The sequence below is a fragment of the Anastrepha obliqua genome, chromosome 3, assembly GCF_027943255.1.
Source record: "Anastrepha obliqua isolate idAnaObli1 chromosome 3, idAnaObli1_1.0, whole genome shotgun sequence".
Lineage (NCBI taxonomy): Eukaryota > Metazoa > Arthropoda > Insecta > Diptera > Tephritidae > Anastrepha > Anastrepha obliqua.
In genome coordinates, this window is record NC_072894.1 from 95,511,643 (window position 1) to 95,537,732 (window position 26,090).

The window sequence follows — 26,090 nt, forward strand, 5'->3', positions numbered from 1 at the left end:
CTATAACAACAAAAGCAGTTTTGCATTTGTTGTTTCTTTCCGCATACTATATTACCTTTAGTAACAGTGCATGGACGCCCGGATACCCTGCCCATTTGAGCTGTTGTTGGAGCTTCTCAACTTTGTCTCGAGCATCAGGACGATCAAGGGGCAAGCGATGCAGCACTCGAGTCAGCAAACGCACTGCCAAAAGGAATTCATGTTCATAATCACTTTCCAACAGTGAGACAGACAACCAAAATAATTGTGCCAGAATGGTCATTTTATCATCCTGTATTAGAGAAGAAAGATGTGAGAGTTAAAATACCAGTTGTATTAATTAAATGCTGAAGGTCAATTACTTGTGTGGCACTATCGCCCAACATTTTCAAACTTTGCGCGCTGCGTGAACGCGAAAGCGCCGAGCCACCAAACTTAGCCGCATTTCTTTCCATTTCAGACATTCCCGACATGCCAGATGCGCGATTTCGCAATTCAACTACAAATATACACATATTTTAGATGCAGAATTATTTGCAGGTTACCAAAACAAACCTTGTTTGTCGCATGGTGAATTTGTGCTTTTCCGAGCGCAGTACGTTACCGAATAGCTGGTGCTGCGTGCGTGGCTAGGAACGGAGAAATTTGGTGATTGTGGTGCAATGCCGCCAGATGGTGACTTCTTGCCTGGCAAAATGGAATTCGGTCCTCCGTCTTTGTTGTTCAAATTCGGCGTGCTCTTGAAGATATCCTTCATTACATCCAGCGGACGGAAGTCGGAGTCCAAACTGTCAACAGCCGCCTCCAAAGTTAGTAACAATTCAGTTACATAACCTTGCATATCCTCCCCCTGCTCGGCAACGGTCTCCACCAAGCGAGATAGTATATCGGAGAGCATACGTGAATTGATGGGCACATTTAGCGCACGAAATATTTGCAGACAACGGCCAGCATAGTGACGCGACGAACAAGATAATCCCAATTGCAGTGCTGTTTGTGCCCAGCGCTCAGCAATGCGTGCCTGTGGGTAACTATCTGCAAACACTTTCACCATGTGCTTAAGGAAACAGCTAAGCTGTTCAGCTGACTTCACCATCCATACTGAAATGAAATTCCATCCAAGAAAAGATAAGAAAACGAAAAACCGTGTGTTAAGCGCACAACTCACCTTTGGCTGTGATATCCTCGTAGTTCCACAATGGTTGGCAGGTGTCTTGAGCAAGAAACTTTAACAAACTTTTGATTACATGTGAGATTAGAATGGTGGGTCCAGGTTGTGGTGGCGCATTTTCATCCGTTATTATTAATGGTACTTCAGAGTTTTCTGATGTATTAGGATTTATTTGCAAGTTTCCAACATTCAAGACAACTTGATGCTGTTGGCCAGACTGTTGATTTTGCTGCTGCTGCTGCTGCTGTTGTTGTTGGCCAATCGCTTGGCACTGTTGTTGCTGCTGTTGCGATTGTGACTGCAGCTGAGCAGTGAGTGGCGGTGGATGTTGCAGGTTTGTGTGTTGCGCTTGTTGTTGCTGTTGCGCTACTGTGTAATATGCTGTATGAGCATTTTGCACAGTTACGGCCGTCAGCGGCGCGACAGAGCTGACATTATGACCCAGCGCATGCATCCCACTTGAGTTCGAGACTGGCAAATTACAAGAACTAACGTTGTACAAGTAACTGTCGAACTCTTGATGCGATTCTAAAAATAAAGTCAGAATAGTGAGAGTATTTTTTAGGATTTTTTTTTATTATAAAAAGTTTATTTAAGGGGGAAGTCTACTGTGACAAGGGAAAAAACAGGCTTATTTTCCGGATTTTATTTCTAACAAAATATTGCTCGTACATAAAATCTATTTAAACTCTTATCTTTATTATATATTTAAGTTTTTGAAAAAAAAATTTTAAGTCAAAATATTCAAAATGGCCGCTGTGGCACTTCTGCAAGCGCAGGTCCGCTTTTCTATACGGTGTACACGATATCTCGAGTTCTGATAAATGAATCAGCTTAAAAATTTAATTATATATTCTCTGTAATAGTGTCTCTCGTCTGACATAGGATTTTTTTGATATCGTTATTTGTTAAATTGTTATAAACAATAGTAACATCAATTTTAGGCAAAAAAAAAGAAAAAAATTTCAAGAATTTTTTTTTCAACGCCAAAATTTTTTATCGACATAATCCTACGTCAGACGAGAGTCAATACTATGTATATGATAACAATATTTTGTTTTTTTGTTTTAGATCACCGAAACGTAAGATTTCATGTACACCGTTTAGGCACCTAAGAAAAGCGGACCTGCGCTTGCAGAAGTGCCACAGCGGCCATTTTGAATATTTTGACTTAAATTTTTTTTTTCAAAAACTTAAATATATAATAAAGATAAGAGTTTAAATAGATTTTATGTACGAGCAATATTTTGTTAGAAATAAAATCCGGAAAATAAGCCTGTTTTTTCCCTTGTCACAGTAGACTTCCCCCTTAACAAGTTATTGTATATATTTGTATTTATCCAACTAATTATATAAAATATAATTTTAATATAATTTTCACAAAACAAAAACAAAACGACTTTTTGAATTTTTTTGTTTTCTATATTAACTAAATTACAACAAACAACAAGTAAATTAGAAAAAAAAAAATTTAATGCAGTGGCAAGTCAACTTCGAACACCAGAGGGACCTTTCCAAGATAGAGCAAAATGTTTAATTTCCGCCATGGAAACGCTCTTCATGGAAAAACTATGCAATAAGTCTGCGTATTTTGTGAATGTAACTCTGAAGTTCTAACTTCGAGATACATTCCAGCTTCTCATATTGTAAAGCTCCTAAACATTTCCCTGGTGTTCTAGCTAATGCAAGGCAAGAACTTAACCGTTTGAGTCCGGGGAAGCGCTATTGTGCTTCTCTTGTCGTATGCCAAAAATACAGCGCAGCGCGAAAGCGCTTGTCTTGTTTTGTATCGAGAATGCGAAGACGCTGCTGTTGGTAGTATACTTTACGCAATTATTGAGAGCAGTTGTAGTAATATCAGTAGCAGTTTTTATTCATTTAACTTTGTTATACGTGAAAATAATTTTTTTTCCCCCAAATAAAAAAAAAATTCTACGCATTTCATCCCGGACTTTTAGCATATGCATAAGAAAATTTTGCCGTACTCAAACGGTTAATGAATAATGGTGGCTTGAATTTTTCACAAAATATTCAGAAATCTGTTGCAATTTTTTGACGCAAGCTCCACACTTCAACCATTTCTCGAAATTTTGAAATTTGGATGATAGCCAAGGCCGGCCATAACAAAGATGAGTATTTTTGAAATTTTTTTGGGGCTACTTAACGTAATTTCTTCCAAAATAATGATTTCAAGGTTAAAGAGACTTTTTAATCACGGGCAATAAAAACTGCACAATATTTTTTTTAAATAAGAGAATAAGCACATTATATATACATACATATAAACACACCTTTGTTCATAGTAATAGTAGCGCGGCATATTGCAAAGCTCTGACTATTTATCTATTTGTTATTCTTTTGTAAAGTTAGTTCATATTACAACAAAAACCGTATAACTCAAAATTTGAAACCTTGTATAAAATTTGAAACAAATCAAAAAATTTTCTTCAAAATTTTAAAGCCTGTTAGTCAGAACTTTTACAAAAATTCTGGGTATGCATATTTGTAGTCCATTCAATTTTGGTATAATATTGCGCCAGTTTAAAGTGGTTCAAATTTGCATTGATCTTTGAAAATTTTTCTTTTTTTTTTGTTAACGGTGCATTACATTTTCTCCCACATAACGAATGTGTAATCAGCGACACAAAAACATTCGAGTAGCTATTTAAAGGAGCTTAGCTCCATCGAAGTTTTATAATTTAGAATTCGATCGTAATCAATGTATCTCAAAAGTTTAACTCCATTTCGCTCAAAGCTTTTCTTTTTTTTTTTTAACTTACATATCGCTAGCTTAGAGTGAAAAGTTGCTAAGTACAAAAAAATAAAAATCTTTAAAACTATTTTCTTCAAGTATTTATTTCGCCACATTTCTAATACAATCCATATCATTCGCGTATTCCAAGCTAGACAACTCCAAACGAATATATTTCCACAACGTTGTTTTTGTATTCTTTGGGACTTATCCTTTTTTCAGCGAGTATTTTATAAAATATAATCTAAAATATTATAATATAATATAATAAAAAATATTTCATAAAATAAATAAATCTGGTAGCTTGATTTTTTTGACAATGGCACATTTTTATAATATATTTTTACTGCTTTGTTAGTTGTTTTTAGAAAAAGTGGACTTAGCAACTTTTTACTTTAAGCTAGCGCTGCATGGTTATTATAGTGTACAATTTGAGATTTAATTTGAGTATGGGTTGAAATCTCTAGCCAGTTCGATTTTTGAGGAGTTAAAAGCCCTAAAAACACGTTTTTATGGGTTTTTATCCCACATTTTCTCAAAACCATTACATAGTAGGCACTTTAGGGCTCCAGAATCTCGTTCAGCGCACAAAACTAAAACCGAACCTATGATATAGGCCTAACAATGGCTATGACATTCCACTGAAAACAAAAACTGATTTGTTCTAAACTTATCAAATATTAGAATATGATTCGATTCTTCAAATGGAAAAGTTAGCAAAGTTTAAATTTTTTATGTATATTGAACGTTATTTAATTTATCGAAATCATTGCTTAAAATCAATATAAGATTCATACATTAACGCACCTGTAAATACATTATCTATCACGGGCAAGGACGGCACCGACAGCCTCAAGTCAAGTTTCGTTGTTTCGCTGTTCAACAAAATACGAGCAACAGTCAGATGGTCATTATGCTCAGGCAAAACGATCTAAAGAAAGAAATGTGGGAAACAAATTAAATACATATTACTGCAATTTGAAATTGCATTACTCAAGAATACAGAAAATTACATATAAATGTATGTAGCACATACAGTTACAGTCAAAATAATAGTAGCAAATACACGTAACGAGGAATAGCAAATTATTGTGACTTTATCGTGAACGTAAGGGAGCATACTATACTCTCCGCTTTGCTTATAGATGCCAATCTTTGGAACATTGTATTACACTCTCCAAGTTTACTACAGTCGTGTCTGGATATAGTGAACCCTGAATTTTTTAAAATAGTGAACCATCTAAAAATTCCTAAATAGTGAAAAAAATTTAAAAGCAATTACTAGCAGAAATCAACAATAAAACAAACAAAATAATCAAACATGAAAACGTGTATTCCCCTAAATTGTAATTTGACTGCTGTTACTTGAGATTAGCGTTAGTTTTTTTGTTTTTTGTCGAGTGCAGATCAAGGCTTTGTACATATATTTAAAAGTTTATGAATGCTAAAAAATTGATAGTGCCTTCTATGCAATTCGTTTACTTGAAGAAAAAACATGAAATCATTCAGAGTCGGGAGAGGCGTTAGTGTTTCATATTTCGCAAACATATTTGGGGTAGCTAAATCAAAAAAAAAAAATCATTAATAAACAAAAAGAGACGTAATATTATCTCTCACCAGATAATTTTAGCATCTAAGAGAGAAATCCTTAGAAAATGCGAGTATTTATTCCAATGACCTCTTGCATTTGTGAATAAGTATTTTGAGAATTTTGAGCAAATAAAATACGTTTTGACGGAAAATGTTAACCTTGAACTATTTGGGTACCCCGAACAGGCCTTGTCATAATTAGTTAATTAGTTCAATATACCCCAACAGAAATGCAACTGAATTTCCCACACTTCTTTATTTATTTATTTACTGTTTTATTAAAATTCGACTTTAGTACCCGCTTTACAAATTGGCGTGACCATTTAAAAAAAATTAAGGACACAAAAAAAAACAAGTTTATGAACGAAAAATGTTAACCTTGAACTCTCTGGGTACCGTAAACAAGCCTTTTAGTAATTAATTCATTATATCCAGCCACAAATGTAGTTGCATTTTCCCATTTTTTATTTATGTATTTACTGTTTTATTAAAATTCCACTTTAGTAACCCTTTTACGAATTGCTGTGAACATTTCAAAAAATCAAAAACACAAAAAAAGTTTCTGAACGAAAAATGTCAACTTGAACTATCTGGGTAGCGTGAACAGGTCTCGTAATATTATAATTAGTTCATTATATCCAGAAACAATTGTAGTTTGCAATGGCCGTTGCAACTGGCATGGTGTTAAAAGAAATAAAAATACAAAACAAGGTATTCTTGATGACGACACTGATTGCTTGACTATATATTGTATTAATATTTTTTGCCCGCATCTGTATACATACTGAAGCCATGAACAGGCAAAAAATACTTACCAGTAAATTAATACAAAGCTGCTTGCAGTGCTCTCGTACAATTACACGCGTGTGGTCTAGACCCAAAAATAAAATGTGCAACATCAATGGTAAATGCAATGTCCAATCAATGCCCGGAATACCATCGACAACAATGTCTGTTAATAACATTACGGCAACATTACAGCTAAAGGTAACATACGAGAATCGAAAAATATAAAAGGGGGAAAAATTAAAGGATTCATGAAAAAGGTTCATTATGTAATGGCTACTAACCGATGAAAACCGCTAATTGGCAGGCTGACGTCTGGCAGAAATTCAGTGAGCGGCGCAAAATATCCACCATACTCTGGCATGGGTAGCGGATGTGGTACTAATGGTGCATCAGCTGAACGTAACTCCACGTTCTCCTCCTGTCGTAACTGTTTATGTGCGGGCATAGTTCATTGCATATGGAACGAAAAAAAGGAAATAAATGCTTAAGTCGAAGGCTTAATTAATAATAAGTACGAATGCAGTATTTATGTAGCTGTGTGTGTTTACCTCAGCATCGTTAATTAAGATATCTTCTGGGCGGGGTAATATTGATGGCCCAGAGGCAGCACGAATTTTATCAGCTCCGCGAGGTGGACGATTATTTGTGGATTGTGTGAAGGCGCGTATACCGCTGTCGGATTTACAAGTTCTGCAAAAATTAATTTATTTCCCTTTATTGAATACATATATTCTTGTTTCGTAGAAAGTGATGGTTTTTAAATAAAATCTTAGTGGTTGCAAGTAAAGTATGCAATTGGATATATCACAGGAGTAGTTAACTATCATAAACAAATTTTAAAAGCTTCAATTTAGGGTTCCAAATTGGTGCAGTATTTTCCAAATTTCAAAAAATATCCAAAATCACATAACTCCGAGATTTTCAAAAGTAGTTGAGTGAAAATACTTAGTATATACCTATATTTTAACCAGGCATTAACATATTCAGCAAAAGACTATTAAAAGTCAAAATATATATATTTACTTACCCTGTCTTAATGGGATCTTCTCCACTATGACGTTTTGTGTGTATTGTTCCTTTCTCCACGATTAAATCCTGAATGCGCGAGTCGTTGATGCCTCCAACTGCCTGGCCTGCCAATGGTAACAAAAAAAAAAAAACAAAATAGAAGCGGATAGTCAGATGCCCTTTTTTGTTTTAAATGCTTTGCCAAGATATATAGTAGTACGAGGTGTGTTCAAAAAATATCGCGAATTTTGTGCTTTTTCAAAAATTATTTATTTATTCATTAATATCTACATATTTTGCCCCCTTTGAGATATTATGCACTTGTGCCAACGTTTTTTCCAATCTTCGAAGCACTTCCAATAATAATTTTTTTTTATCTTGTTCAGCTCCCCCTTCGATGCCGTCTTTATCTCGTCAATCGTAGCGTCTCGTAGCGTAGCGTCGTCCTTTCATGGGCCTCTTTAGTTTCGGGAACAAGAAAAAGTCACGGTGGCTGTGGTATCATTAGTGTGTTGTTTTTGGTCAAAAAATCGCGCACAAGCAACGATGTGTGAGCAAGGGCGTTATCGTGATGCAAGAGCCAATTTTTGTTCTTCCACAAATCCGGGCGTTTCTGGTGGATTGCTTCGCGTAAATTGCGCATAACTTGCAGATAATATTCCTTATTGACCGTTTCACCCTGTGGCAAGAGCTCATGATGCACGCCCCTGCAATCGAAGAAAACGGTAAACAAAACTTTTACATTCGACCGCACTTGGCGCGCTCTTTTCGGTTTTGGTTCGTGCGGCAGATTCCACGACATAACCATAAACCCACGATTCATCAACAGTTATGACCCTCTGGAGTAAATTTGAGTCGTCGCGGACAGAGTCCAACATCTCATTAGCAATGTTCATGCGATGCTGCTTTTATTCGAAATTAAGCAGTTTTGGTAAGAAATTTTGCGGTGACCCGTCTCATGCCCAAATCATTAAAAAAAAATCGAATGGCACGAGCCAATCGATATGCCTAGGTTCCCAGCAACTTCTCTAACGGTGATTCGACGATTGGTCAATACCATTTTCTTCACTTCATCAATTTTTTCGCCTGTTATTGAAGTGCTCGGGCGCCCGGCACGCTTTTCGTCGCTCCCATCTCGGTCTTCGTAGAACATTTTTTACCACCGATAAACGTTGCTTTAGTCCAAAGTAGCTTCTCCGTATGACACAGACAACATTCGGAATGCATCCGCGCACTTAATTTAGCTTTTCACACAAAATTTGATACAGGTTCTTTGATCCATCTTTTTAAGTAGGTAAAAATTGAAGACGAGCCGAAACACGTGCAGTCAAAGCAGCTGTCAACAATTAACTGAACATTCAAACTGGCTGAACTCGTCGGCATGAGTGAGAGACATGAGCACCAACATATCGCCAGAGAAAAATCGAGATTCGAATATACGTAACCTGCGTATTCAAAATTCGCGATACTTTTTGAACACACCTCGCATATGGTACGAACACCAAAGAAATATTGAAAATCTCTTCACACACAAAAACTAGAAAATGTTATTGAAACGCCGCTACTTTCATAAACATTTCAGTTTCGTGTACTACGAGTTTTTGGCTTCATTATGTAAAGGGTTTTTCAATAAGGGCGGCTAGATGTTGAAATGGAATGTCGGGGCGTTTGCTGTGTGGCACGTAGCGCCGTCCTGCTTGAACTACATGTCGTCTAGGTCCATATGTTTCAATATGGGCCGTAAGGAATTGGAAGGCCCACCACGTCTACCGAAAAATGGGCGTAATGCGCGCAACGTTTGCGTTACTGAACACTCATTTGGATAATAAAGTTTTATCATTTGAACGTGCTGTGCAATCGTGTAACTTGCCATGATGATTTGGCATAAACAACTGAATAATAAACAAAAGATTTGGCAGATGTCACCAAAACAAAATGGCTGCCACAGGGCGCCAAAATCGACCCGCGCTAATTGAAAAACCCTTAGTTACATTTATTCAGAGTAGAAGACGGCCATAACATTATAGTATTGCAATAGGAAATAGCTAAAAGTTCAGGATTACTGTCTCCTTTCTTTCCCAAGTGTCTTACAAAAAAGTTGAAAATGTCGTTTTGGATCCAAGTTTCGGGGCTTTAAAGACGGGGCATTGCCAAGTCTTGCTGCCATTCAAAACCGATTTTTTAAGCTTGTTAAATAAGTGCCTTGTAGATGTCTGTAGTCAGTTCTATAGAAGCTTGGAAGATTTGCAACCATCTGGAGATCCTTCAGCATGCCACTCAATGAATAATGAGCAACAAACTATTTAATGAGAGACAGCAGATTGACCACTGTAGGCAACTCTGTAACAATATCGTCAGCTAGAAGGCACGATCTTCCTAGGTAGCGCAATCGCAATTGACTAAATGTTTCATTGCTGGTAGATTCTCAAATTGTGAAATTCATTATAAATAAAGTTCCGGCTTTTATTTTGCAAATTATTACATATTTGAATTATAAATTATAACACTCCAATTGTCAATTCTTAAAATTCAACTTGGCGGTTTGCTAAATAGCCATTAATTGCAACAACCACGATATTGAAATGACTTTTGGGATAATTTTTTTCTTTAGAGAGCACACTTTGAGTAGATACGTATGCTATTCTTTGTAACTATTTAGATTAACTTCTAAAATTTTATCTTTAATTTGTCTACTTTGTCTATACGAATTCTGGAGCTGAAGTTAGTTTTGTTAGTGTTGTAACGCCTGAGGAAGTGGCAGTACTATTTATGAACCACTTTATTTTAATTAATTAATATTTTTTAAATTATGTTCTTTAACTCTTGTTTTATATATTTTTTCTTAGTTTTTGTTTTTTAATTTTAGAATTAAACAATTATTTTTATATTTCAGTAGGAAATTGGTATTTTGCCCCTATATCTACACAAAATGTTTAATTAATCTTCTGATTGGTCTTAAAAATCGGTAGAATTGCTATTGGAATCAGAATTTTTGGAACCATAAGTTCCAGGACTTTCGGAATTCAGGCATTTCTAATAAAAGTTAGCCCTCTGGAGACAATTTTGGAGTTTTTGCGGTGTCCTGATATCTTTATGGTATGTCCTTGAGTTCTCTCAGCGATTCGGTTTTATCTCCTCAATCGTCACATAACGCCGTCCTTTCTATGGGCTCTTCAATCTTGGGAACAGGAAAAAGTCGCAGGGGGCCGAATCTTGTGAATACGGTGGCTGAGGCATGGCAATGGTGTTATTTTAGGCCAAATAATCTCTCACAAGCAAAGCTGAGTGAGCAAATCCGGGCGTGTTTGTCGTATTTCTTTACGCAAACAGCGTAATACTCTTTATTTACCGTAAGACCTTGTGGTAAGAACTCCTGATGCACTACGCCGTGGTAAACGAAGAAAACAGTGGGCAAAACCTTGACATTTGATCGAACTTGGCGTACTTTTTTTGGTCTTGGATCATAGTTGACGTCATTCAACAATTCCTGAGCGTTGCTTATGCGACGTTGTTTTTGGTCAAAATTCAACAATTTTGGAACGAACTTCTCTTCATTTCCGAAAAGATTGCATAGTATGAGACAACCGATATGCCGACATCTTCAACAACTTCTCTAATTGTGATTCGATGATTTTCCATAACAATTTTCCTCACTTTCTCAAAATTTGCATCGGTTGTTGATGTGCTAGGGCGTCCAGAGCGAGCGTCGTAAACATTTTTTTGACTCAAAGTATTCCACCGTATACCGCTGTCAACATTTCAAGTGTTCTTGCGCACTTAATTCCATTTTTTACACAACATTTGATGCAACTTCTTTGATAAACTTGTCTTATTTATGCCTCTCGCATACAAACTAAACATGCTCTATTGCTAAAACCGTGAACATATCTTCGAGACGAGTATACCAACATTAAACAAAAATAATAATCGAAATTCGAACGTAACCCGCGTAATTTGAAAATGCACCTAATTTTTTGAACACACCTCGTATTCTACACCTAAATATTATCGTAAGTGAAGACGAAATTTGTTAAGGTGTATGGTATGTTAACTCTACTACTGTATGAAAAAGCCTTCCGAAGAAGGCATCAGATCAAGCATGGCAACTTATAATTTTATGTGTCTGCAGAGGACCTTGTCTGGCCAATTCAGTGAACATTTCACTGCAAGAGTGTCGACTAGCCCATAATATATGTATATTTCACTTTGACACGCAACGGAAAAGATTTTTTTTCCTCTACCAATAATTTAAAATAAAACACCCTATACTTATACACGTTGCATCAACAATCACAATTGAATGTTTTCCCCTATAACTGAAACAAGCGATATAACTACTAAAACTGTGATAAACTGCTGTAGTACAAGCATACATACATACAAATATAAGTACATAATTGAAAAAACGTAGAGTATGTATTGTATATAATAATAGTCCCCAACCTTCCGCAATATATGTTTTTTATAGGTATGTGTGAGACGAAATTCGTGAACTTACCGTCAGCAGAATGGCTGGAAGCTTTCCGCATGCTTGTTAAGCGATAAAATGGTGGTGTCTCGGTGCGTTCAATTAAGCAGTTAAGTGTCTCCACAGTTTGTAGTTCTACCATCAGCTCGTCCAGCAGACGGTCGGGACAGGTGCGGGCAAGATACAGTGCAACGCGCTTCGCCTTTTCAGATATACAAACAAATATCGTGGTTGGATATGTCAAATAAAACAAATTTATTCATATACGAAGGCCACTATTTATGTTCGGTGTCTAATAGTAACATCTATGGAATAATTTAAGTTTGACTGAAACTGAACTTTATGTAACTCGCGCTCGTTGTAACTTCTAATAAATTGTACAGTCAACGTCAAAGCAAAGTGTTCACCATATAAATAAGTTTAGACTTTATTTATTTACCTTTTAATTTCAATTATTTTACACGGTTCAAATGACAAAAAAACCATATAAAGCAAAGTTTCAAACTTTGTATAAAATTTGTAAGAATTTGGCAATTGCCACCAAAATATCAAATTTTTTACTCAGAATTTCTGAAAACATTTCAAGTATTCAATTTAATATCTCATTACAATTTGGTATAGTCAAGTGCAAATTTCAAGCAGATCAAAAATCATACTGATTTCTGAGATTTTTTTTGGTCGCGGTCTTGTGCATTTTCTACATTTAACGCCTACTCCACGTGTTTTTTAGATGGAAGAAAACCCCCAACACCGTCAGCTGAAAAAATTGTCAAAAATCAACACGATAAATGATCTATAAAACAGCATACCCGAAATTTTTCTGAAAATTCTGAGTTTGAAGCTCGAGACTTCACTTATATTGTTTTTATTGCAGTATAAACTATATTTTTATAAAAAAATAATTGAAATTACAAATTTATCAATATGTGGGGGTATTTTGTAAACCTATTTGTATTCGTATTGCTTTCTTTGACTATTCTTTGCTATTCTAATTTTTATCACACTACATTCGTTAATTACAAATATTTCGTATTTTTAGCTACTTTTAAATTTAAGACTGTAGGAAAGGGGAACGTAACGTTCGTCCAATTCAAATGGCATTTATACTAAATTTCGTAAAGATGCCCCACTCCAGTTTTAGGTGGATTTTTCTTTGCAGGAAGTTAGGCAAACGCGGTAGTAAAAATTTTAATCGTATGGGAGGGAGTGGGCTTGGGTTTTGTAGCATTTCAATTATTTTAAGGTTTTTTGGTAAAAAGTTTTAAAATAAATTTATATTTACTCGAAGGTAAGCGGTGCCACGCCTATGTCTCAAAAATTGGATATAAGCTTATTTAAGGAAAAATTCTAAATTTACTAATTACTAAAAAAACGTACTTTTTGCTTTAGTTGTTGCATCAGTTTTTGCGCAGTATCCAAATTTTGAATGACGTTACCGAAATTTTAATTGTGCGAAGGCCCAGCGATTAAGCTCCATAATTTTAATTTTTAAGATTTAAGACTTTTTTACTTTTTTTACACAGCTTTCAAGTAAATGCAAATAGTACTAACCGCGGTCAAATATCAAAACCTTTAGAATAAGTTCGAAAACCTCCAACTTCTTCGTGGAAATCTCTCCTAACATCTAATAACATTTAGGCGCGCAATATAAAAAGTGGCCCTCGCATAAGCGAGCAGAGTGTAAATTAATATAAAAAAGTGTTATTTCATTTGTCGCTGTTGATGTGGAGGCGGTTTTATTTTTTCTGTTTTGACTCTCACTTACATATGGCAAAAGTTCATTGGGCGCCATGCCACTCATTATAACCAAGTACCGTAGGATCACCTTGAGGTTGTTTGGCCAGAACTGGCAGAGTGTGCCCCAGAGTTCTTCAATATCACGGGGATGTGAGTCAGAAAACTGAAAATATTTAATAATCACGTTAATTAAGAAACAACTCAGTGCATAATTGCTACGTAGGAGTATATTACAGGGTGCGCCATCTTTTATGTCGGTATGTAAACGCTGAATAACTTTGTCATTTACCAGCCGATCGACTACAACATACTATACATGTTTTCGATATGTCAATGCAATACAATTTCAACCATGGATCGCTTTACACCGAAAGAACGATAAATCGGCGCTATAAACCCCGAAATGCTTGACAAGGTGATGACAAACGCAGAAAAGAGATCGCAGTTTGTGATTGCTAATAAAGGTGGTCACTTGATTGATATTGTATTCAAAAAATAGTTTTAACAAATTGTAAATTGTAACCAAACCAAATAAAAATACCTCACTTATACAAATCAACAAAGTTATTCAATGTTTTCATACCGACATAAAAGATGGATGTAGATATATGAATATATATAATTGGCGCGTACACCCTTTTTGGGTGTTTGGCCGAGCTCCTCCTCCTCCTATTTGTGGTGTGCGTCTTGATGTTGTTCCACAAATGGAGGCGGCGCACCCTGTACAATAATTAAAAACACGCAACTAAAAATGAATATAAATTATGGATTAGTACTTAAATCTTACGTTAAATAATCAAATAGGATTTAAATTCTTATTGTTTTAGACTTAAGCTAAATCAAAGTAATTAATAATTTAATTGTTGTGCGTGCTACACACTTCATAACTTTTTCAATGATTATCCAGAATATATTCTAGTATACATTCAGACGTTATTCATTAAGAAAGATATCCGTATTTTGACTAAACATCATCTTTTCGGACGCAGCCAATTTTTGGGTCAGCGGCTACGTCGACAAGTAAATTACAGTTATTGGAGCGCATATCAAGCGTGAATGCATCCACAACGATTGAATGTCTGGTGCGGTTTATGACATAGTGGCAGCAACAGACCCTTTTTTTTTTTGTGTTATTGAAATGAAATTTGGGAGGCAGCACTGTTATCGATAATGGTCGTCGATATAGAGCGATGCAAACCAACTTTCTACGACCACAGCTCATCGGTATATCTCTACTGTGGTTCCAAGACGACAACGACACATGCCATACAAGCATTGCAATGCTCACAGTTGTGAAGGAGAAATTGGATGACTCGATCATCTCACGACGAGCGTTCGTTAAGGGGTAACACCACTGTACACGCGTAAAATAAACACGATTTTTAAAGAATTTTTTTGTATAGAAGGAAAGGGAAAACAATCACTCTGATTTGGGAAGTTATTACTTATATACTAAAGTACAAAACTACAAAGTTTGATCGAAAAATTTTACAAAATGGCGGCATTGGAGACATTTTTGTAATGTGGTTTCTCTTGAAGAAGCTCCGCGGCTCGCAGCACAGAGGGTGCAAATTTTAATCTGGAACAAAGAAACATTTTTTTTCTTAATCTAGATAAGAATAGCTAGAGAAACACGTAGGGGATTTAAAAAATATTTATTTTTGTGGAATTGGCAAGCATTTGAAGGAAAAAACTCTATTTTGGACTAAAAAAACGGCACTTAAATTATTATAACAATCGTTTAAATTAATCTATCGAAAATCCCCTACGCTCTTCTCTTAAGAAGGTTATTATACAGACGTAGTGAAAAACCTGATTAAAAATATTTAAAATTGTTTGAGTTATGCTGCGTGCCAATTTCAGAAAACGTGTTTTGAGAAAAACGCGTTTAAAGTTTGGAAATTTGGAGAAGTCGTTAGGTATGTAGCAGTCACTAACGCTTGGTTAAAAGCTTAAAATATTTATGAAATAAACTTCGGTAACGTATAAAACTTTTTGTTCTGTATTTTAAAAGGTTCAAAGAATTTTTTAAGCTTATAAAAAAAATCAATTTTTTGAAATTTCTACAGTGGTGTTACCCCTTAATTCGCCGCCGTGATCATGTGTCTTGACATCCCTCGATTATTTTTTCTGAGACTACGTCAAGCCCTTAGTTTACGCTAATAAGGCAGCAACTTTGAACCGAGCCACCAAAAATTATAGCGACGGCTTAAAGCACTGCCAGTGGAGCCATTTGAATGATGTGCTCCTGTTCCATATACATATAATGGCACGAAACTAGCTTCAAAATAAATCCAGAATCAATTTGACATCTCACACCGTTGCTGTGTTATTAAAATTTCTTGTATTTCTTTTCCTCTCTAACTGGTTACCCTATATGCGCAGGTTGGGCTTCAATTAGTGTTATTTTGAGTTATATTTTAACTATTTCTGGCGATGTGGAGCTATCAATTGATGAACTCGATGAATATTTAGTGCTTCTTAGATGGTTCATAAGGGTCTTCACCAGCAAAGGATCAGTCCGATGAAAATGTGGATGAAATTGAAGCAAATTTGTTTAGTAGGTATATCACGAAATAGAAGAGAATTCAAACATACTGTATTGCACTAATTTTTTGAATGCTTTGATAGGGATTTTTAGAAATTGTTGGCAGAGCAAATCAATTTTTATTCATCCCATAAGTTTGGAGTGGAATCTACTGAAACAGATAAAATTGAATTGATATGATTTGCTGGAATGCAAATAATAATGATTTTCTACAAGGTGGCGCACAAGTAAACTTGCGATGTTTTTTTAGCTGTAATTTAAAAAAAAATGAAAAACTTTGATTCTTCTTGTGGATTATTTTTATTTGGTCTTTTAATTTTTTTTACATCAAGTCGAGAATATGATGTCATGTAAATGGCCGCCGCCACAGCTGATTGCCATTTGAGCCCTTTTTATGGCATTTTCCATCACTTTGGCCAAAACTTCCGGCGATAGGTCCTCACATTCTTGGCGGATATTGTCTTTAAGAGCTGCAAGAGTCTGTGTCTTGTTGACATAAGCCCGCGACTTCAAAAAGCCCCACAAGAAGAAGTCTGGAGGGGTGAAATCAGGCGATCTTGCTGGCCAGTGCAAATCGCCAAAACGGGAGATTAGGCGCCCGGGAAATGCATCCTTCAGCATATCGGTTTTGGCACGTGCAGTGTGAGCCGTTGCACCGTCCTGTTGGAACCACATGTTTTCCAATCCCAATTCATCAAGTTGCGGCAAAAATAACTCGTTGATCATTGCTCTGTAGCGCTCACCATTCACGGTAACCGTTTGGCCCGCGACGTCTTCGAAGAAAAAAGGTCCGATGACTCCTCCAGCGAAAACAGCACCCCATACAGTGAATTTGAGCGGGTGTAATGGCTCTTCGTGGGTTACACGCGGATTTTCAGTGCCCCAGAAGCGTAAATTTTGCTTATTTACGTACCCGCTAAGATGGAAATGGGCCTCACCACTCATGATTATTTTTGATGAAAAATCATCTTCCTCTTGGTGGTGATTAAGGATGGCTTGAGCGTATGTTAGACGCGATTGGCGGTCAGCAGCTAACAGCTGATGCACCGTCTGGACTTTGTTGTAAAGACCGTCAACTGATACCCATTTGCGTGGCACGTCGTGTGGTCGATGTCGACGGCGCTTCCATGACATCCTCGGCTACAGCAGCAATATTCTCTGCAGAACGACTCCTCCGGGGCCTGCCACGCCTGGCAGCATCTCGTGTTGTGCCAGTCTCTTCGAGGCGAACGGCTAAACGTCGCAGTGTTTCACCAGTTGGACGGCGAGGAAATCTGCGACGAAATTCACGTTGTGCCAAAGTCACCGACCGATTATTGGTCAAATAAATAGTCGGCAATATTCCGCGTTTTGGAGCAGTGTAGCGTAACATTGTTTATTAACGTGTATTTCGCATGTGTTTACTACACAAATGTCAAAACAGAACTGACATTAGTGGCCAATCGCAAAATTTATAGCATTTTCTGATAGGAGGATTACTTTAGCGCCACCTGTTAAATATTCTCAAGCGCGACTGTACCTTTAATCCATGGGACCACAAAGCCACAAAACTTAAAAACAGTTTTCTTCAATCTTCTTCTTTTCTTCAAAAAGAGTTACATATTCTTGACGGTAAATAAGAACTATCCTAGACCGGCTGAGCTTATAAAGATCAAAACTGGAGAACGATCAAACATTGATTTTTAAAACCAAACCGAACCGAACATTTTCAAATTTTCGGAATCCCGTAAATGTATAAACGAAATAAAAAAAGAAAAAAAAAAACGATGTATACGTGCCACTCACAGTAATGAGGTAGTTGTAATAAGGACGATGGACGTAGCTGAATGGGTGGGTTGGTACGTGAAGATAGAATAAGTTGTTCATTCGGAAGATAGAATAAGTTGTTTCTAATAGCGGTTCCCCTCGGCAGGCAATGGCAAAGTTCCGAGTATGTTTCTACCATGAAAAAGCTCCTCATAAAAAATAACTGTCGTGTGGGGTCGATTTAAAACTATAGATCGCTCTATTTGTGGAAAAACATCAAAACACGTATCTCAAATAAGGGGAGGAGCTCAGCCAAACACTCAAAATGGGCGTAAACGCCAATTATATACATACATATATAGAGTATTCCAAAACTGCGACCAAATGGGTTTTGTGAGACTACCATTCGGTAGAGCCCGGACTCGAAATCCACAGTGGACTCGAAACTCACCTAAATTATATTGTAGGAAACGTTTTTTGCATTTAATTATTACAAAAATTTATTGATCTTAATTTTATTTTCCAAAAGGCATTATAATTTTTTTCCACATTACGGTTGCATTTAACAGCAAAAAGGAATCGAGATAAATGCTCAGAATTATAAAAGAACGATAACTTGAACAAAAATTAACATTTTCCAATGCAAATTTGACAAAAGCATTGAAAATGAGCAAAATCGGTCCATAGCCTTACCCATTTGACTAATAGGGGTATTTTTAATATGTAAAATATACAATATTTGTCAGTAATTTTAGAAAACACTAAGCTTTTTTTCAAGAGTTTTAATTGCGCTGTTATATATACTTCTCATTTAGCTCCTACATCGCAATACTTCAGTTAACTTTTTCAATTCATTTATGACTTTTTTTTAGATAAGGTTTAACTCTCATTAAAAAAATACATATCTAGTACAATATTTTTAAAAATAATCGTTTAATACCAATAGTAAAATATCTTGTTTTAATTGCATCTATTTGATACAGAACATGTTTATACTTGGCTTACCTTTGCTGTGATATAGAAAAGATTATTTAAAATCATTTCAGTGGCCTCCGTAGATCCTGTGCCTTCTCTACGCCCACGTGTACCAGAGTCGGGGAAATACTGAAATAAATTCATTTACTCGTAATTAAGCAATATTTCTGCAGTATTTACACATATTTTTTAGTAACTTTTTTATTATTATAAAGGGTCAAAGGATACGCCTAGATGTCGTTAAAAAAAAAAACATGTGAAAATTTAGATTCTTTCTTTCTCTTAAAAATTGTATGTGAAAAATTAGTTAATATAAATGTCCACCATGAGCACATTTTATTTATTTACTTCAGTCTACAGAAAATGTTCTTACAGACTAGTTCACTTAATTAAATATGGTAAACAGATAAGCTTGAATTTTACAATATTATCATTAAAGGTAATGATGTTACAATAATTGTTACACAATCGCGCAGATCGTACAAGAGGTTCATTAAATGCATAATTAATAGTATTATTAGAAATGTTGAATAAACGATTAATTCTTAGACTATAAAAAGAAATATGGATGTGAAACTGGTTTAATAACTCCTTACAATCGATATTACTATTAATGATGTTATAGAAGTATATACGCCTATCCTGTAATGACTATAAGCCAAGTAATTTAGGGCGACTTATATAAGGGGCAAAATAATCTTTCCAGCCCATTTTAAACAACGCCCTTTTTGTGAAAATCTTTTGTACATTTTCAATTTTCCTCGGATGAACCTCATAGTATGGGTTCCACATTAGTGAACAGTACTCAATGCGAGGTCGTACTAAGGCAACATAGAGAGATTTCGACGTTTGAGTGTCTTTAAAATCAATGGAATTTCTTCTGATGAAACCAACCATTGCAAATGCTTTAGATATCACATAACACTGTGCGACAGTGATTTTATACTTTTATGGAGACCTAGTACAACTTGTTGGTATACTAAAACTAAGAAAAATGGTATAGGAGAAATTTCGAATACACCCCCAAAATCTCGCTTTATGGCCATAAAACCGTTTTTTAGTAGATTGATGTGAAGAATCACTCCTAACCTCGCCAATTTCCATCCCATTTCGAATTTGTTTTTTTAGTTCGAAAGAACAAAAACAAGCCTTTTTGACAGTGTGTTGACAATTTTTCTGAAATGACAACTGGCGAGACTGTAGACGGAAGTATTTGGATTTTTTTTTTATTTTTTCTCTATTTTTTCAACTTTGACATAATTTTTACGATATTATCCGATATTGAGGATTTTTTTTAGTACACTACTGTTATAGTAAATTTAATGATAAATAAAATGATAACAAGTGTCATTATAAAGACATAATATATTATTTATTGGAGTATTGTGCAGTGAAGCATTGTACGGTATGGTACGGTGCAGTACACAACGGAACTGGTTCCAAACTTAAAAATGCATTGGAAACGGCCCTTTGGAGTTTAGTATTGTACGGTACATTTGTCATTCTCTTCATCAGTTTTGAATACTTCTCTATACCATTTTGTTTAGTTTTTCTATAGCCATAAGTTGTGATAGGTCTCCATAAAAGTATATTTAATTTTTTTTTTTTGTCACACAGTATAATCAATATGTTTAGTGAATGAAAGTTTAGTATAAAAAATAATACCAAGATCTTTCATTTCCCACTTCCTACTTAGGATACAGTTATTTAATTTGTAGTTGAGAGAAAAGTAATTTGGCTTCCTGGTATATGTTAAAATAAAACATTTATTCACATTCAGCACCAATTTTGAAAGGCGACGAGATCCGATTGTAAATTTTGACTATCTTTTAAGTTATATACCTCTTGAAGGAGTTTTATATCGTCCGCAAACATTAAATAGTTGCAAACTTGAAATATTTAGGTAAGTAATTTACAAAAATAGTAAGCAGCAGTGACACGCAATGAGTTCCTTGACTTTAGATACAATGGGTCCAATTTTCACTATAGTCTCCTACCTTTTAAGAAACTGGCGAAGAACTTTAAGAGATTTCCTCCAATCCCATTGAGTTCCAACTTTTACAAAAATATTGAGTAGCTATAACAAGATTGGAGCAGGTGAGAGAGCTGGAGAAAAATTCATGTTGGTAATGTGATATAACCTGATTTATGGTATATCATCAAATATTATAACTTCATTTGTATTATTTGATCGAATAACTTAGCAACAGTCCTCTGCTTGACAATAGGCCTATAGTTACAGACGTCATTCCAGTCACCTGATTTATAGACTGGTTCAATCCAGCAAAGTTTCCATGAGTCGATGAAAGTTCCACTGTTTAAACACATTTAGAATATCAATAAAAGAGGACGAGCTGGTAAATCGGCGCAATATTTAAAAAGATGTGGTGAGAAACCCTCACTATCTGACCTAGCACTGGACTTAAGTTTTGAAATCGCCAGAAGCGCATCATCTTTATTAATCTCAAAGGAGCTGATAGTTTGCAAAGGTGAAGCTGGTATGGTAGGAAATAACGTGGTGTTATATCTATCATATACTTTCTGAAAAATTTCTTGAGCAAATAAGTCACATGCACTTTGGGTATTATCAGAAATCTTTCCACCATATTCTCAACTATCAGGAAGCCACGTAGTTTTTCTTTTGATTTTAATGTAATGCCAGAAACTCGATGGATTGGATTTTAAGCTCATTTCAATAGAAAGCATATACTGCGGGAATAAAAAATTGTGAAAGGAGTCGAACTCCTTCCTCAATTTGAGAAATTGTGCATAGTCGTCTTTTGAATTACTGGCCTTAGACTTATTAAAAGCTTTGTTTTTTCTGTTTTTTAAGTTCACTAACCTAGGATTAAACTATGGTGTTTTATTGCTGGTTGCTGGTTTTTTAAAGGAACAAATTTTTAAACGGCATTTGAAAGTTTTAGACATAAAATTTGTTAGGAATCAGCAGGATCACTTGCTGAATCCAAAAAGCTCCAATCGGTTTCATCAAAGCAACTCCTAATGCCCTTATAATCGGCCTTGAAATAATTGTGTTCTGCATCAACAGCTGTTTGAGTATCAAAATTATAAAATTTAAAATTAATACATAAAGCTTTGGGATGCAAAGAATTCTTTGAAATTGGAGTGACACACTCCGCGCAAATAATCTTCAAGTTGTTGGAAGCAAACACAAGGTCTAAGACTTTACCGTTGTTGTTTAAAATAGAGTTAAATTGCATTAGACTTTGGGAAAGTATAGTACTTATAACTAAAATATCGACATCCGATTTGATATTAATTGGTAACAATCTTTTATTATGGTAAGACCAAGTTATATTGCTTAAATGAAAATCACCTAAGTATATTACCTCATCGTATTTAACAACATTCAAAATATTAATTAAATTATCTAAGGGTTTCTGATAAGTAACTTTGTTTTTATAATCAGGTATAAGAGACAACATGAATATAATTGACTTGTTATTAGAAAATTTTACACTGACGCAGGTTTCGTCGATTGTGCCTCCAAAACTATCCAATTCTACACCTTTTCTGCATAAGTCAGCTCGAATCGCAAGTAGCACTCCATCACCTTTTTGAAGACCAGTAGCTTCCGGACAGCGGTCATTCCGGTATACGTGATAGTAACTATCAAAATATTCGCCTGAGCAGAAGTTGTCATTCAGCCAAGTTTTAGTTATGGCAATAACGTCATAATCGTGTAAAGACGCACTACGATAAAACTGCGTAGATTTAATACGCATTACACTCACGATGGAAAGAATAATGAGATGGCGCCTATCGTGGCCCCGTTACTTTGCTCTCAGCGAATTTGACAACTAGTTACGTGATTTTAGCTCCAGTATGGCCAGATTACCATTTTCGTAACTTGATTTAGCATTTTTTTTTTGATATTTAGTCTCGGAGTTTTAGTTCTTTCTTCATGACATTTTTCTAGCTGTTCTAATTAAAATGTAATGTTTATAATTTTGTAAAATATACATTTTTTAAAAATTATTTAAATAATTCACCCAGTTTTATTTAGCTTTACTTTTTTTTAACATCTGGTGGCATTGCCCGCGATTGCAGGTGTTGTTGGTGTTCTTCTGCTTTCGGCAGTCAAATCTCTCCCTCGCTACTGCAGTGTTGCCTAGCTTTGGATATAAAAACGCACTAAAATGCCCATTCGAAGAAAATAACCCAACAAATTTTTATTGAATCACTTAAAGAACTTTGTATGCGTGACAAATTGTCTTTAAAATGTGCGTTTTTTTTTAAATAAATGTGTTATGCTTATGTACAATTTAATTTATGAGTTTTTTTTTTTGTTAAGCGAGACTCTTTTGTTAAGGGAACGACTTTTTTGCCATATTTGAAGCTATATAACTAGATAAGGTACTCTTTTTGTAAAAATGTCAGTATGGTTTCTTTAGTATTTTCTGGTATTTTGTTGCTTATTTTTACAATGAATACAACTCTTAATGTCCTATGTCTCACTAAGGATTGATGACCGGAAGAAACAATTACACCTCTATGGTTTTAATTCGCATTCAATAAATTCAAAGGCTTTTTAAAATGTGTAAAAAGGTTTTCAATCTTAAGAAGAGTTGAGAGAAGAAGATTTAATATTCTTGCATAACCTTAAATGGAGCCAAAAATTAAATTTGCACTTTCAAATTATCAAATTTTATAAGAGTAAAAAAATTTTCATTAGCACTAAAATCTTCTCAGAGTGACCTTTTTTAACCTTTTTTTGTTTAATAATATAGTTTGTTTTTTAACTTAAAGTTTCGGTAGCTTTAAATTAAAAAAAAAGAAACAAACACGAAACTTAAAAATTTTTGCATTTTGGGTATAAAAAAGCATTAAATTATTGTGAAGAGCAAATGGTTGGCAACACTGCACAAATCGGCAAACGTGACGTCACGCACTCTTGATGGGCGCAATCTGCTTTCTATCATTCTTGCATTACACTCACATTTTGATTGTATGTATATTCGCTGTACTTGTTGATAATTCATTGGCAGGAGACAGAGCGTATGGTACAGTTCCTAAGTAGTCACTTCTTTGCTTACTCGCTCTTGAAAAAACTTGCAACGCTCATACATTTGCTGTCCAGCAGCTTATATGTGTGCGTGTCGGGAGCATGACGCTTGCCTGCGAAAAAATCTTAAATTTTTGATTTTCATCATGCAAAATCCGACAACAAGTACATATGTGTGACACGAACCAAGTACGTGTGTCACCCGACACGTACACATATAAGCTACTGGACAGCAAATTCATAAGCGTGTCGCCGAAGCATTAGGAGAGATAATTGTTAAATTTGGTGCACTTTTCACATTTTTATTAGCACACTTGCAAGAGCATGCAATGCGTCGGAGTTCTTTAACTTCTTTTGTGAGCATAGAAATAGCAGATAAAGCAGCTTCGGCGTGTGATTTGCGCATAGCTTTATGCTGAAAACAGTGACCGGCGTATGCAGTCCCTTACCGCAGCCCCTAACGAGCACAAAACTGAGCAAAACTCATCCCGTAGAGAAGAACTGCGTTCTTATAGTTACATATTTACACAATACATCGGTTTGTGTGTGTATGTGTTTGGTTGTATCTACACCATGTTGCCATTGATAGTTTTGCTACACACTTTTTCATACATCCGCGTTATCAGCTACAATTTTTCATTGTTTAATAAACCAAAGCCAAAAACCAACAAATGCAAATAGTTCATTTACCTATAATTTAACATAATTCAACAGTGTTTTTAAGGTATTTTAATAAAAATTAATATTTTTCTAAGTTTATTTTCTAAATGATTTCGAAATGTACTGCTTGGCAACACCGGGAATTTTCAAAACTCGTGCAATAAAATCTACGGCACTACGATACGGAAGGAAGGAATTTTTCATTTACATGGGGTTCTCATTAGTTTGATAGTAACAACTGACAGGGGACTGCGTTTACGTCGGTGACTGTTTGTTTAGTATGCTCTCACTTGGAGAAGGGCATAGGGGAGGGGAACGAATAGATGCCCGACGAGTAGCCTGACAGTTTTTACACAAGTACTTGTTGTTAAGCTAAGCAAAAACTCTAAATCGGATTGCAAAATCCCAACACAATCCAAATGGAAAAATTCGCCACATTTAGCACATTGAACTTTGGCATTAACTTTGTAGCGATCCACTCTCTGCATTGTACAGCAAATATGCAATTTATGCTTTATATTTTGATAAAGGAGTCATTGCCCCTATAACATTTGTTTATTACTTAGATTACGTATTTTTAAACAAAGTATATTACACAATATAGAACTAAAAAGCACGGAGTACGCTGAAAACACGTCAATACCGAATGAACGTTCTCTATCATGTTAATAAATTTAAACAGATAATATCCACCAAACAGTCGATTCAGAATGCCTAATTGTTGAGAACGTCAAGATATCAGCAACAAGGTTCTCAACAGAACGTCTAGTTTTTGGTCTGCCAGTCCTTTTTCTTTCCTCGACAGAACCTGTTTCGTGAAATTTTTTCACCAACCTTTGGATTGTCGACTCATTCGCACAATTATTTCCAACAAAAAAATCATAAATTTTTCGATATGATTTTCTTAAAGATCGACCATTTTCGTAATAACATAAGTTTCAATAATTTCAAAGCGTTATCCTAATGTGTAAAATTGTTCATCCGTCTACTTGACAAAGATGACATAGAAAAAGGTAGAGTCTAGGAATTATTCAGTGCTGACATCTAGGCGTTACTTTTGAAAGACTCTCTATTATTTAAAGATTAATTGAACAGAGGATATGCAGTTAGCCAGGTAGCCAGTTCAAGGTGGCTGAAAATTCGTTTTGATTTTTAATAATCTGTTTTGTTGCCGATATTTCATATATTATATCGCTCATTTGCTGCAACGTCGTCATAACTCAAAAATCGCAAAATTTTAGTTAACATCACTAATATATCGGAAATAATATGTTTGATCAACTGACAAAGTGTTATATCCGAAGTTTTAACATTTCACGCAGCATCGCGATAGATGCCTTTCGCTCTAATTACATATCCTATTGCGGCGTATTTGCAACAACGTATTATCTCAGTTGTGCGTCGGCTTTTGTGTGGTTAATATCGTGGAGTTCTCTAGAAAAGTGTCATATTTCGTTTTGTGACAATATTAATAAAAGATAAGTTCACTTTTATATCTCTTTCTGTATCGTGTATATTGCATTATTTTAAGATATGACGTTGTGCATGTAAAAATTTGAGTGAATTCCTGTAGTGTTTTTGAGTGTTATGACGTTTTTGCAGAAAATAATAATTTTTATTTCAGTACTATTTTGTCTTGAA

The 26,090-nt window shown here is 35.3% G+C and overlaps 1 protein-coding gene across 1 annotated transcript in view; it reads right to left on the bottom strand.

Annotated features, from left to right (window-relative positions):
* LOC129242693 (protein furry-like) overlaps nt 1–26,090 on the bottom strand; it is a 49,078-nt gene that overhangs the window by 20,977 nt on the left and 2,011 nt on the right. Inside the window, exons 3-14 of the mRNA XM_054879487.1 lie at nt 18,794–18,892; nt 13,523–13,657; nt 11,788–11,959; nt 7,309–7,414; nt 6,830–6,971; nt 6,563–6,708; nt 6,308–6,473; nt 4,710–4,833; nt 1,148–1,678; nt 535–1,080; nt 342–478; nt 56–271 (exon numbers count right to left, since the gene is read on the bottom strand). Of these exons, the coding sequence (XP_054735462.1) occupies nt 56–271; nt 342–478; nt 535–1,080; nt 1,148–1,678; nt 4,710–4,833; nt 6,308–6,473; nt 6,563–6,708; nt 6,830–6,971; nt 7,309–7,414; nt 11,788–11,959; nt 13,523–13,657; nt 18,794–18,892 (2,520 nt within the window). The remainder of the gene's footprint in view (nt 1–55; nt 272–341; nt 479–534; nt 1,081–1,147; nt 1,679–4,709; nt 4,834–6,307; nt 6,474–6,562; nt 6,709–6,829; nt 6,972–7,308; nt 7,415–11,787; nt 11,960–13,522; nt 13,658–18,793; nt 18,893–26,090) is intronic.